The 14,904-nt window shown below is 47.0% G+C and overlaps 1 protein-coding gene across 2 annotated transcripts in view; it reads right to left on the minus strand.

The window, feature by feature from the left end:
* PLCD1 (phospholipase C delta 1) overlaps positions 1–14,627 on the minus strand; it is a 49,804-nt gene extending 35,177 nt beyond the window's left edge. Inside the window, exons 1-2 of one of the 2 annotated variants that reach the window (XM_058831241.1) lie at positions 14,340–14,627; positions 2,124–2,288 (exon numbers count right to left, since the gene is read on the minus strand). In XM_058831241.1, coding sequence (XP_058687224.1) covers positions 2,124–2,288; positions 14,340–14,373 — 199 coding nt within the window. In that variant the 5' untranslated portion in view covers positions 14,374–14,627. Of the gene's footprint in view, positions 1–2,123; positions 2,289–6,420; positions 6,673–14,339 lie in introns of those variants that run through there. The other variant, XM_058831240.1, reaches the window with a different exon arrangement.
* Between the last annotated feature and the right edge of the window lie 277 nt (positions 14,628–14,904).

Here is a 14,904-nt window from a genome sequence, read left to right on the forward strand (position 1 = left end):
AGCATCAAGGAGCAGGCACGTGCTGTGAGCCATCAGGTAACATTACTCCATCTCCACATGGCACTGAGGTCAGTCCCAGGGCGCAGCACGTTCTCCTGCCCACAGTGGCACTGCCTGACTCCAGCAGTGTGGCAATGCTGGCTGTGCCCAGTTACCAAAGTGGATTTGGAGTGCTGTGAATCCACACTCACACACACAGAACCCAGGCCTGTGCTCAGAGCCCAGCTCAAAGGATTTGATCTCATTCCATAAAATAGTCACAGCTGCACCCCTTCTCCCTGCCACAGCCATGGATCCACCAGAGCTTCTCCAGGCAAACATCAGGGTACCTGGAGCCACAGCACAAGGATCCTTCCCATTTACTTCCAAAGACTAGGTGGGCTCAGGACTATTGCTGTAGGTGTTCTCAGACCCCATAATTTGGAAATGGCTGGCACAGAGCACAGGAAAGTGAGCTCTGAAAGTCATTCTTCTCAACTCACACCCTTATTTGATTTAGAGCAAGATATATTAGCAAGATATATTATATAGAGAAAGATATGTATTATCTGGGGAAGAACTTTGGTTTTATATGGGACAGAGCTCAGCAGAGCAGACACTCCCAGGGAGCAAACATTCACTGAGGACTTTCTGTTTGTTGTGGTCATGATGGGTTATTGCACTGGGAGACCTGAAGAGCCCAGCTGAGCTCAGGACCCCGCCAGGCTGGGCATCCAAACACCCAGGAGGGGACAGCCTCCAACCCAAAGCCTCAGGGGAGGTCTCACTGCACCCTTCCCCTTTTATAAAAAAGGAGAGGGACCTTTTACAAAGGTAGATAGCAGAAAAGGGGGAACAGTTTTAAGATAAAAAAGGAGAGATTTAGATTAGATGTTAGAAATAGTAAATTCTTTACTCAGAGTGTGACAAGACACTGGCACAAGTTGTTCAAGGAAGCTGTGGATGCTCCATTCCTGGAAGTGTCTGAGGCCAGCCTGGATGGGGCTTGGAGCAACCTGGTCCAGGTATCCTCACCCATGGCAGGGAGATGGAACTGGATGATCTTTGATGTCCCTTTCAGCCCAAACCTGTGTGATTCTATGATTCAAAGCCTTTTACAGTTAGAGGGAAGAGAAAGAAGGATGCACAAAGAGATTAAATGAGGTGCCCAAGGTCATGTGAGAAGACTCTGGCCATCAGGGTTACAAACCAAACATATTTTACCCTGCTACTTTACTCCTCCTACTGGAAATCTTATCACTGTGGGAGGAAGGGAGTAATTTGAAAGACCCACCCTTCATTTAGTTAATTGTGATCATTTCCAAAATCATTGCATAATTAACACATTTCAACATGCCATAAAACATATTTCATGTTACTAATTTATCTCCTGGATTTACAAGACCACAATGATTAGTGAAATAAGAGAGAAAAAATGTCAGAAAATATGGAGAAATGTGTCAGAAAAATATGGAATGAGAAGAAAACAAAGATATAAACAGACACACACCCTGCCTGATTCCATTTTGACTGCACAATTGGGTTCAATTGGGGTCCCAATTAGAGTGCCAAGCTGGATGCTGCTGGAACAGAATGGTTTTTCCTGTGCCATATAATGGTGATTGTAGTATCTGGACTTTTTACAACAGAGTAGATCCTGGGTTTCCAAGATAAGGATGAGAATATGCTTTCCTTCTCATCTCCTGTAAACATTTGGATTTCCACATCTCTGCAGTTCCCTTGTGAGGCTTGAATGCCAGTTTTCCCTGGGGCTGGCAGGCAGGAAAGGAGCAAGAGCCACACACCACCCCACGGCAGAAATGCTCGTACCATGTCTCACACCGAGCATTAGGGCTCAGGTACCTGAGTGAGCTGCACAATTTGGGGAGGAAACGAGCCAGGCAGGGCTGCTGAGACCAGCACAGCCCACCCCACAACCATCTGAGGCAGCAGCTCATGAGCTTGGGCAATGTGACCATTCCTGACATGGCAGATTCCTCGTGGCTCTCCCAGAGCTGACAGCATCACTCGGTTTGTGTGTCACAGGAGGAAGGAAGGACCTGCTCTCATTGCTCCAAACCCTCTCTCCACACCACATAATGGTCCTGGCTCACCCCACCTCTGACAAAGCAAACTTTACTCACAGATCTGTGACTCTGGGGATCTCAGCACCTTCTTTGATTCCTGCCATATGGTTTTGCAGTCCTCCTGGAGCTTATAGAACCGCTCCTTTCTCCAGGTGCTTGACTTCACTTTTAGCAGCTGGCTGCCTTTCAGGAGGAACTTCAGGTCCTTGTCATCTTTGAGACCTGTGGAGAAACAGAATTGGTAGTGTTTTAAGAGACAGCTCAAGAAATGATGCTCAAAGAGTTTTCCCTTCCACAGGGGCAGTCAGGTCTGGGGAGGAGAGCAGAGCAGATCAGAGAGACCCAGAAATCCTCCACATCGCTTCACGATCACAAAAGAGGCTGAAGCCTTGTGCACTTCTCAGATTGAGTCTGAAGACTTTGTATTATAATTCTCAGGTGTTTTACAAAGATAAAATATCTCCTTCCCAGCAAATACTGTTAGGATGCAAAACCTGCAACAAAACCAACAACAGAACAGTAAAAGCAGAGAAAGGAAAACTTAACTTGTAACTGGAATGCTGTCAGGAACTTTCAAGTGATTTCAAATCCATTCTGCAACAAAATTTCCTTTGTGGAAACAGGAATACACAAAGATAACTCATCCTCCTCTGGCAAGCAGTGCCTTCCTATCCACGTGGGAATTTTTCAGATCAGATGAAGCTTAGGAGAGAGAATTTTGGTGACAGGCAGCAACAGATCACTAAGGCAGCAATAAGGAGCAGCCACGATCTCATTGCTCAACCATCCAAAGGGTCTTTGTCTTTTTTACACTATGAGGCCAATGCAATGTCAAATAATAACAACCAAACCTTCTGGTTGTGGGAACTTTGGATTTCACAACTTAGCCTAGATTCAGGAAGGCACTTAAGACATCTAGAGAGGAAACAGGCACCTACTGAGACTCCAAAAACACAGAATTGGCATTCTACATGGTTTTGAGTGTCTCAGCAGTGCATGACTTCCACATACCTAAATACCTTGGAGAATCTGTCCCTCAAACCAACCATTAATTACAGATGTGAAGCATGCAGAATGAGGAGGGTGAGAGCATGAAACACAAGAAGCACATCCTGGGCTTTCTGTAATGGGCACCTTCAGCTCTGTGACACTGCATGAAAGGCTGGTCCAGAGCTGGTGCAGCAGCATTTAACTCTGCAGTGCTGACCATGAGCGTCCCAACTCAGAGGAAACTTTTCTAACCTCACCTTGGCAATGCAGGTAGCCACATGGCCACCTGCAGCCACCTGACACTCACCTGCAGGGAAATTCCTCAGTACTCAACAAATTTGATGTGGAGTCTCACAAATAACATTTTTCACTGCAGTGTCCCCAGTGGCATTGGGTTGGTTCTTCTCTGGGAGACACAGCTGCTTTGAATCACTGGCTTTTAAAACAAGCAGGACAATAAACTACCAGGCATCATTTCAGGCCTGCTTGAAAAACAAAAATGTGAGATCCAAGTGGCCAAATTCCCAGTGTCCTGACATTCCATACAGGAAACTGAAGTGACAGGTGCTGCAAAGCGCCGATCTAGGTCATGGTGCAGCAGCAAAACCCATCACTGCGAGTTTGTAGCTGGGATACACTGGGATACAACTGGGATACACTGATACTGGCCTAAAGAGAGAATTTTAGGCAGCCAAAGCCTGAGATTTACATCAGAGATAAATACTAGGGGTGTCCAGTGTCCACTTTGTGAGCAGCTCACACCATTTATTGGTTTTGCAGAGCTCGAGGAGCATGCCTAGACCTGAGCCAGGCTGAAACATCCAGGCTTGAAAGCATCAGAGTAGAAGCTGGAGATCCTGCAAAAGTGGCTGTGGCCTCTCTCTCTCCTTAAAGTTAAATTAGATATCTCATTAATTGTCTTCCCCACTACAGCACTGCTTGGCTTCTCAACTCATGAGTGGTCTGGAGGTTCCTGAGAGGGGAATTTGAATGCTTACCCCACAGAAAAACCTCAGAAAAAATTCATGGAGAAAAGAAAAAAAGCTGTCTCCTGCAAAACACAGAAGGGTGACAATTTGAGGCCAGCTATGGGACCTGGGACAGCACTCCCAGGGGCTGATGAGAGGCCACTTCATCTGGAAATGGAAGGACACACACCACAACAGCTTCACAGGTTCTTGATCTCCTGAGCTGGCTTCTGCTGTTAGGCAAAGGTTCTCCAAGTGCACAGACTGCAGCTTCACTAGCATCCCTGGGGCTCCCCTCACAGTTCTTGGAAACTTCTCCCTTCTCCCTATGCACCCACATTTCTATTCTGGCTCCCAGATCTATTCCTTCTTTTTCTTCAGATCCCAGCCAATTGAAGAACCATTACAGGACTAGGAGGAGGACATGTCATCCTAGGGTGACATGAGGAGGAAAGCAGGAAACCCACCAAATCCTTTGGATGCCTATGTCCACAGGTGTGGAATGAGAAATCCATTTAACCAGGCATGTTTTGTTCTACAGACCCTGTGTGCAGCACCTGTAATGTGCTGATATCCCAAAGAGCTGCACCAACATAACAGAGACAAATCTGTTGCAAATCTTAAACACAGGTGGTGGCCAAGGGCAGATTCCTCTCCTCCAGGCTTCAAGCACACAGTTCAGACACAAGCTGGAGCTCAGAGCCCTTCATCACGATCACCCAGACAATGTAACAGCATGGTCAAAACTCCCCTTCTTCCCCAGTGCTTCAGGCTCTGCCTCCTATGCCCAGCCAAGCACTGGCACAGACTCTTTTCTTGAGTGAGTCACTGAATTTCTGTGTTCCTACCTGCATTTTGTTAGTCCAGAGATGCAGCATAAGACACTGTGATCTGCTGATACAAGGAACCACAAACACACACACCCCTGATGTGTCAGTGGGACATTGCTCTCAGCTGGTTATTTAAACTGCTTTCCAATAAAAACACCCCACCTTTTCCCAGCAGAAACCTGAGGATTTCTTCCTAATACCCCACAGAGAATCATGGAATGGTTTGGGTTGGAAAGAACCTTACAGGTCACCCCATTCCACGCCCCTGCACAGGCAGGGACACTTCCACTAGCCCAGACTGCTCAAAGCCTGAAGCTGAGGAGGTTTGTGGTCCAGAAGTCTATCTCAAAGCAATGAAAACTTGTATCTAAGAAACCAGAATCATTGTACACATACATCATTTAAAAGTTAAAAATCTCTGTGCAGCAGGACAAGGATATTGACTCCCAACTATATTACAACATTTAGCACAATCATTGCACTGAAATAGATGTGCAAATCCTGCCTGAAGCATGTGGCAAGACTGTGTCTTGCTTGGAATCCTCTGTAAAATACCAAATACACACTTAGCATGCAAAATTCCAGAGTACCTTTCAAGGGTCGGGATCTCCCTACTTGCAAAACATCAATCAAACACTTTCTGAACAGAATATATTCACTGTGCAGTGATGTTCAGAGCAAAAATCATGTTTGGCCAAGGTAGGAGCGCCTTGGGCACAAACACAGCACTGCAATAACCACCGTGTTAATACTCTGCACTAGGAAGCTTGAGACATTGAGACATCAGGAGTATTAACCTTTGGCTTATCTAGCTCAGGTTTACAGCAAGCAGGAAGCTCAGTAAAACAATAGCTGTCACGGCAGGAGCTGGGCTTTGAGTTCACTGAGGAAATAGGATGGCAGTGACAATCCATATTGCTGCACTGCTCTGGCAAATCTGCTGATCTGACAGAACTTACTTACAGTCGCTATAAAACAAGTCTCCTTCTTCCCCCTCTCCCCCTCCCACCTGCCTACAGACCGGGATTAACCCAGGTTTGCTGGTTTAAAAGGGCAGAAAGCCTTTCTGGTAATATCTAAGGAGCTCAGGTGGGTAAATGGCTATCTCCCACTTCCATCCACCCTCTGTGGCACCAGGAATCAAGGACCTCTCATCCACTCGGGCTGTGCCTCCAGAGCACAGGAACCAGCAGTGAGTTCATAGGCACACAAGTTATGAAACTCCCCGGGTTTCCTCTTTCATCAGCAGCCTCTGCGTGCTGCCCTGGGCTCTTACAGCGACAGGCAGCACTCCACCGAGCAGGGCTAAAACTGGGCACGACAAGGGCACTGCCCTCCCCAAACAGCCTCAGTTAGAGGCAGCTCAGAGAGCCCAGCAAGAGATTTGGGAACCGAGCCTTTGCCCGCATTCTGGGATGCCTCCAACGAAGCGCTTCACACATCTGGCGTGTGGTTACAAGCAAACGAGAGGAAAGGAAACCTTGGGAATTTAACCCTGGAGTTCAGGGTGGAGCAGGGAAAAGAGAAAAGGAGCGGTGCCGAGGCTCTGCCCAAGCTGTCCCTTACCCAGCCTGATGCCATTCAGCGCGGCCACTCGACGGCTCTGCTCCAGCAGGATGTTTTCCTGGGACACGGTGCGCTTGGGCTGCCTTCGGATGCACTGCATGATCCAGTGCGGGGCTCGGGGGAGGCAGCCGGCCGTCTGGAGGGCTGGGGGGCAGTGCCACCCCCGCAGGGATCCCTGCTCATCCAGGGGCTCCAAGGAGCGAGCGCGGACAGCGGCAGCACAGCCCGGCAGGGGAGGGCAGAGTCCGGCCGGGGGTGGGACTGGGGGAAGTCTCTCCTCCCGCTTCACACGCTGCATGCAGAGTTAAACCGAGGAGCCTGCCGGCAGCTGCCCAGGTAGAAGGAACGAGTTTTCCACCAGTCGTTCGCCAGTGGGATTTTACGCATCATTTCCGAAGGCTGGAGAAGTCGCAGATATTGTTTGTGGCTCCTAATCACTGCCTTGGGCTTGTCAGCCTGTCCTGCCCGCGAGCCTGGATCCGAGCGAGCCTGGCTCCACCTTTCTGTTCTGTCTCCGTGCTGCTCCCACTGACGGGCACTGAACGCGGTGCTAAAACCCCCCTCAGCCAGGGCAGATAGGACCCAAAAGATGCTCGGAAACTGAGCTTTAATGCTCTTCCACTTAGGAAAGAGTGTTTTCCTAAGAGTGTGGGGAGTGTCTTCTCTGCCACTTTTCTATTTCCTATGTGACTTGGGTGAGTCACTGACCCCACATTTCTGCATGTCTTTGGGTTTATTCTTGTAATTCAGATTTACCCTGCACTCTGGTACAGGAATAAGCCCCCTCAGGGATTTAACAAGTCACTGATTACACAGAATCATGGAACAATTCAGGCTGGAATGAACCTCTGGGGCTCTCTTGTTCATCCACCCATTTGAAGTGAAGAGTCACCTTCAAGGGCAGATCTGGTTGCTTGCAGCCTTGTCCAGACAAGTTTGGATATCTCTAGGGGCAGAGACTCCAAAGCCAGTTTAGATACAAGAGCTCAGATGTTCTCAGATGAATTTGTTATGACCAGTAAAAATTTCCTTTGATGAAACTCACAGCCATTTCCCATTGTCCTAGCAATGGCTGGGACTAAAATGCATTTCTTCCCTAGCCATGACCTTTTCTGAAGGGAAAAACAGCAGCTATACACACATCTTGTCACCAACCTTTATATATATATATATATATTTAGGGGTTTTTTTTGTTGTTTTGGTTTTTTTTTTGGTTTTTTTGGTTTTTTGTCATTGCCTTTGTAAGCTGCTGCTGTAAGGGTAAAGGATCAAACTGGGGTGAAGATCCCTTACTGTAGAATCAGCATATACCCAAGAAACTTGACATCAAACCACACGTCACTGTTTTAGCCACTATTTTCGACCTAAATGAAGGCTCTCCATCACCACCCCCTCAACATATTCAGTACAGGCTCTATAAACATTGTTTCTGTCAATCCACCATCTTCCCCTTCTTTCTCTGTAGTTTGAAGGAAGCTCCACCAGCCCTCGCAGGGAAGCAGAGGACTGGGTTGTTTGCCCAGCACAAGGACAGGGTCAGAGTCATTAATCACTGCCAAACATCGAAGGTGAGAAACTCTCTGGGGACAAGACAGAGCCATTGCACGGCCTTGAACAGCAGTACATCTAATAAGTCTTTATTTACACACAGCCATTGCAGACCACAGACAGCAAAGGAGAATAAGGGCAGTTTCTGGATGGTACATTGCTAGCCAAGTTGTCAGTGGGTGTTTGAGAAACACCTCCAGCCTTCCTGGGCCCCCTGCACAGACAGGGGCTGGATGTCAGAGCTGTAATCTCCATAGCACTCCCCTGGGAGCTGGGAGCTTTGTTTTTGCCCTGGCAAGGAGGTGAGCACCATGAAGTAATGGCTGGATGATATTTATTAGCTATCAGTCTCTGAGTACTTCCCATATTTCACATTGTGCTGGAGAGGACTGATCTAATCAAAGAAGTGGGGAAGTCTCCCGTAATTGCCTTAGCAAAACAATTTGCTTCTACACACCAGCTCTCCTGCCCAGGAGCAACCAGAATCCCCAGGGATTGATCTGGGGACACACAGAGCTCCTGTGCTTCAATTTCTCATTAATTCCTAATAACAGCACCAGTGACAGCTCTGCTCAAAGCTTTCCATGCCCTTGGAGAACATTTTACCGTACTTAGCCCTGAAGTTTGCTCACACACAAAGCACAGGGGCAGCATTCAATGAATTTAGATACCTCTCCAGAACAGCAATGTGCAAGTTTTGCTGTTGTGAGGGCTTCAGAGATATTCAAATCAGTTTGTTTTTAAAATGAAGATGGGATAATTGGGACAAAAATTCCCTGCTTTGGTAAACAACTGAGCTGGATTTATTGTGGTCTTGAGTTAAAGACAATGTCACAACTCAGAGAAGAAGCCTGATGGGTAAGTGTGACATGGGTATTGGTGTTACACTATACTGTCACAGTCTGGCACGGGAGGAAGCAATTCCTGCAAATGGCTCATAGAAAAATTCTTCAAGCCTTATTCACTGCAGGTAACTGCACCTCAGTGGGTCGTGCAATTTTACCCATATGACCAACCCCAATTAAATAAATGGCCCTGGTCACATGAGTGAAGTTATCCATGTCCCCATGCCCAGGATCGGGGCTGTGCTCATCACCCTATCGATTCCAGCTGGATTACTCACAGAGCAAAGGGAAATCGATGGGAACGAGGATGTCAGAACACGGCCCCAAAGTTTGCAAAGTGCTTGAATATCCAGGAAACAGGCACTTGCAGATGGAGTGCCTGCAGTGTCTGGTAGGAAATGGGCTATGTGAGAACACTACAATCCACAGGCTGCTCTTTAGATGATTTTCCAAAATTAATCAATCTCCATCACATCCTTTCACAAAGGAGATAAGGAAGCACTATTACCACTTCACACTGGGAGAAGCAGGTTGGCTTTTGAGTTCTTTATTAGGGCTGCACTTGTTCTCCCATCACCATCATATTTAGGCAATGCCAAAAGTGGTGCAACCCTAATTCTGATTACAGTCTCTTTAGAGCACACTGACAAAACTGACAGGACAAAACTCAGCTGCTGATTTGCCCATACTTGTGATAATTTAGGAGTGGAATAAGAATACCTGTGCTGGTGATGACCTCACCACTTCCTCATCACATCATGCACATGATGCAAATTAGAACCAATAATGCCTGTGGGAACTAGGTATCAAATAATAAATGTCATGTTCAGGGGAGATTTTTCCCCTAAAGAGGCCAAAGGTTTGCTTTGCTCTGTATTTGTTACCAAGAAGAAAAAAAAACAGGTCTGTTTTACATGATGCCATTCTTCTTATTAAAGAATATGACAGAAAGGTGCCTTCCACATCTGCAGGGTCCCACCTGCTCTGTCCTTCCCCCACTTCATCCATGCCCTGCCATATTCCACCTGCAGAAATCCTCCTTCCTCTTTCTCTGCTACCTCCAGGACACCACTCACTGCTCTCCCCAGTAACACCTCACATCCTCTGAGGACCAGGCCTTGCTGTTAGCACAGCTTTTCACCTCCAGCAAAAAATGCCTGTGGATCCTCTACACCAGCACTTTCCTTCTTGCTCCCTGTGGGGAAGTGGGGATCAGGGAGTGGGTGCTGAGAGCAGATGCATGGGTGCATCCCTGGCCAAGGATGCTGCTGCTTGTTCCCAGTAGGTGCCTCTTCAGAGCATGTGGTATGTACCAAGTTCCACCTTGTGGTCACACTGAGAACGGGCTTCTGCAGCAGCAAACCTCCTCCTCCTCCTCCTCCTCTTCCTTACACTGGCTTCTCTTGCCCTCTCCCTTTCCAGAGTGCTTGAGAGGTCCTGCTGAGCTGGGGCAGAAACTATATACATTAAACCTTAAAGATTCTTACAAGAGGAATTCTCCCAAGTCTTGTGTTGTGTTGTCCTCCAAACCATTGCCTGAAGCCTCCCTGTGTCTGCACACTGGCCAGAAGCCATGTGACAGGATCAGCGCTGTCACCCTGCCCAGCATTTCTCAGCCCCACTTTCTCTCTGTATGTTTTGGCTGTCTCACCTTGTCTGAACGGTCTCTGAGAGGAGAAAGGTCCCTCCTCCAGCTCTGGCAAGTCCACACAGCCCATCTTTCCCCAAAACAGGCTGGTTATATCCAGAATGCCCAGTGGGAAGGGCTGCAGGCCCATCACCCAGACTGTGCCATCTGCCAGCTTGCTGTGGGTCAAAACCAGGCTGGGGAATGTGCTGGCAATTCAACAGGGCAGAGCCCTGGCCTTGCTTTGTGTAAACAAAGCCAGGCTGCCTGCTCAGACATTTCACAGACAGACAAATCATGACCTTTATTTATGAAAGCCTTCATACATCTTCCTGCCAGTCCAGGTTCCTCACAGCGAGCTTGGATCAGTGCAGGGAATAGACTGTGACCCATCAAAAGCTACTGCCCTGAGCTCTTGATGAAGTCCAGGTAAAACAAAACACCCAAATAAAGTTCATCGTGCTTGGGAACCCAAAATTGGACTGAAGGTTTGGTTTGCTTCATCACAGTGCACATAGAGATTTGACTGCAACGAGAGTGTAAAAAAAAAATAAATAAAATACTGGCTTGCCATAAATTACAGCTTTTCCAGTAGGTGGTGTGGAAAGAAAGTAATTCAAAAGAAGGATATCAACTTGATAGATAGGACCAGGATCAGCAGCCAGGAGCACTCGAGCAGCTCAGCTGCCCACCTCCCAAGTCATGCTTCTGGGAACATGCTCATGAAGATGTTCTCTTCATAAACTCAAAGTCAGTTGTAGGTGGGTCCCAGCCTCATTTTTTAAAGGCTACTTAGCAGCTTTTCTCAACATTTTCTTCAGGAGCTGAAATTTCTTTCATAGACAAAATGCATGTCATTTGCAATATTCTGCAGCAGGGCAAAACTTGTGCAAAAATTAAATTGCACAACTGAATTATGCAAAACTAGGGATTTTTTTTTTTTTCCTTTTTCCCCCCCTAAGGGATTTACCTGGAATTTCTGTAACTCTAGTCAAAACCAGCCACTGAGACTTGTTGTGTGGTACCTCAATACAGGGCTTTAAAAGGTACCATGTGAGGGGAAGCCTGAGGTGTGAGAACTTCCCCACACACAGTGTTTAGGCTGGCTCATTTAAGGTGTGGAAGTGTTTCAGTTTAGAAGAAACTGTGTCAAAATCTTCTCTTCCTGCATAAAGAAAAGAAGAAACCTCTATGTCTGACCAAGGTCTGCAGCCTTCTGGTCTGGTGGCTTGGCTGGATGAGGACTGAGACCCTCCACCCATGGAAAGGACCTCAGAGACACATGGCTGGGGGTCAGACTGCAGTATTTAATTATCTACAGTGCTAACAAGAGGCCAGGAGAAGACAGGCTACAATCCTCCTGCCTAGATCCCTATAAGCCTAAAATTTTTTTAGAGGTACCTGTGCTGACCCAGCTGAATCCCACCCTGTGTGATCAAATCACCAAATGTTTATCTGCAGCTTTCCTTCCAAAATACCTTTTTTAATTGATATCCCTGTAAGGAAACTCCACTTTGTTCCCAAATCATTGACACCTTTGGCTCCCAGCGCTGCCTATCCAGGCAGCTGAGTTTCCATTCCTACACAAACCATTTCTTCCCCACACACCTCTCCATTTTGATTTTCCCTGTAGCTGGGAAAAGGATTCCCTGAATCCTTTCATCTCTGCTACCTGCAGCACTTGTCCAAGTGACTGCATTTCCCTCTTATTTCTTTCTTTCTCATTTCCTCATTAAAATCTATTTTTTCCCAAGCATCCTTTGGCCCTGTCTTAGCTACTTTTGGGCCTGATGGGGCTTTACACACTGGCAACAATCTCAGAACCAACTGTGGGCTTTAGTTTTACTAAAAGACATTGCTCAGATGGCAAATTTAGCAGCTTTTATGTCAAAATAAACATGTCCCGAAGTGAATTTTACTTGTCCTGTCTGAAAATGGACGTGTTGACTGTTTAATGTGATGGGATGTGTCAGTATCCCAAACTCCCCTGGACTGTGGGGAACTATGGTGAATTGTGGTTCACAAAACTCCCACAGAGTGCATCGAGCACAACCTTCATCAAAGGTGTGTGCTGGGAGCATTTTGTTTCTAGGAAAGGAGATCAAAGCCATCAGCTTCTCCAGAGCAGAACCCAGCTGATCCCAGGCTGAATTACCTCCACCCATGGAGCCCGCAGTCCAGAAGGAGCCTCCTCAGTGCTCCCAGCTCACAAGGGCAGGTGGAGATGATTCATTTGGAAATTTCAATACAGATGTTAATCCTGAGGAATTGCTGGCAGAGGAAACAAGGAAATGGCCTGTCCTGAAGGATTTTACAAGGATCTGTAAAATCCTTGATCTGTACTGTGGCAGAGGGCATTCCCCTCACAATCTACACAGTGTCTTGGGTGAAAAGTCAGTGTTTAAGAATAAGGCATAGTACAAATTGGCTATTCGACAATCTGTGAGCACAAGAGCTCCCAGTTCAGGAACAAACCAACTTCATGAGGCAAGAGAAAGAGTATTACTAACACACCCACATTAATTCTGACATGATAAATACAGCTGTAGTTTTATCTGCTTTGAGAAAAAAAAAAATTAAAAAGAGAGAAACTGAAAGAAAGAACCTGAGTTTCAACATAGAGCCAGGTGACAAAGCATATCCACAACTCACAGTATCAGAATTTTCTGACAAAATTCATAGCACAAGTCTGATCCTGCTAGGAAGTCCACATGTGAACAACTCCTCTTGTCTAAGCAGTCTGGCATTTGGAGTGACTTTGGCACTTGTGTGTGTATGTGTGTTATGTGTCAAGGAATTTCAGTAAATACTTTTTAAAATTCTTGGCTCATTCAACATTTGTGTATTTTTCTGCTCCAGACAAAAAAAAAAATAGATTACCAGCCACTGAATTCTTCTTGGTTCCTAAACCCAGAGGACTAAATAATATTCACTGAAAAATAACTCACAGGCCAAAATGGGAAATGTTTTAACAGTTCCAGATGTGTTTCTCGGCTTTCTTTCCCCAGTGGCTGTATAATGAATGAGATACCTACAAAAAGTATAACATTAACCTCTGGTTCACCCTCCTGTTGGATTTCTATCATCTGGGAAAATCAGAGTGAAGATTTCATCAGCCTGGGGGAATCTTTTCACATTTCTACTGGTAACACTAAAATGATTATGTTCATGGGTAATCACTTATTGCTGTATCACTTTAGTTTTGTTTATATCTTATCTGTAATAAGAAAGCACCCCCCTCATGAAATAAAAGAAGCACTGGAGGCTTTTCTCATTTCTTTGGGATCAAAATATTCCATTTCAACCTGTAGCTCTCACAGCCCTAAGTTGTTTCTGCTCCTCAGAGTAAGGAAAATACAATGAAGGGGTAACAAAGCAATACATAAAGTCAGGTGAGGGAATAAGGGGGGATATTTCATTATCCTGTCTATCAGACAAACCTCCCAGACTTGGCACCAATACAATCTTCCTAAATCTCACTTGCTACAAGGGCAGAGAGAACTCCTTTTTTTAGAAACATTACTTATTTTGTACTCAATATTTGCAGTGTCTCGGGGACAGCCCCTGAGCCCAGGTGTTTCTCCAGGCTCTGCTGTCTCCACCAGAGCCCACAGAGTTTATTCAGCAGGGCACCCATCCGCTCTCAGTTTCCCATTAAGGGGAGGAGATCTGGATCCACTTTTCTGAACTTGCAGATGCTTCCCCAGCCAAGGCACCCTTCCCTACCTACCAACACAAACTAACAGAGAAAAATCTGTCTTCTCTCTCTGTAACAGCGCTGGAATGCCCCATTACATCCAAATGAGAGAATGGGGAAGTGGAGAAAAAGAGAGGAGGAAAAATAAAGCTCTTGGAGAAGATAAGCGAGCTGAAACACAAGAACACATCCCCAGACTTACTGTTGCAGGCGAGGAATGTGCCATTGGGCTCCATGGCCGCAGCGGGAGCCGCCAGCAGCAGCAGCAGCAGCAGCAGCAGCGGTGCCCCGAAGTTAGCGCTGCTGCGGGGCGGCGGCCGGAGCCGCCAGGCTCCCCCTGCTCCTCGCTCCAGCGATCCCCGACAGCAGCTCCCTCCGCAGGGGCTGCTCCTCGCCCCTGCCTGGAATTGAGTTCTGTCTATGACTCCTCATTTATCTCTCTCCCATCCGCACGCCGCGTCCTGCCCCGCGCAGCCACCGCGGCCGAGCGCCGCTCTGGCCCTGGCTCCTCCCTGCTCGGATTTGGCGTCTTCACCGCTGGCCCGGCCTCCTCCTCCTCCTCCTGCCGCTTCTGCTGCTGCTGCTGGAGCTTCCCAGCGCTGCTGCTTTCCTGTGGCTGCCGCATTCCCATGCTGGAATCCATCCTCGGTGGCTCGCAAACCAAGGAATGGGTCTTAAGCAGATGCCACAGGTCAGGGTTTGGGGTAATGAGCTTTTAGATGCTGGTGGAGGCATAATTCTTTTCAACAAGTTAAAAGAAAAAACCA

This window comes from Poecile atricapillus, chromosome 2 (genome assembly GCF_030490865.1).
Source record: "Poecile atricapillus isolate bPoeAtr1 chromosome 2, bPoeAtr1.hap1, whole genome shotgun sequence".
In the NCBI taxonomy this organism is placed as follows: Eukaryota; Metazoa; Chordata; class Aves; order Passeriformes; family Paridae; genus Poecile; species Poecile atricapillus.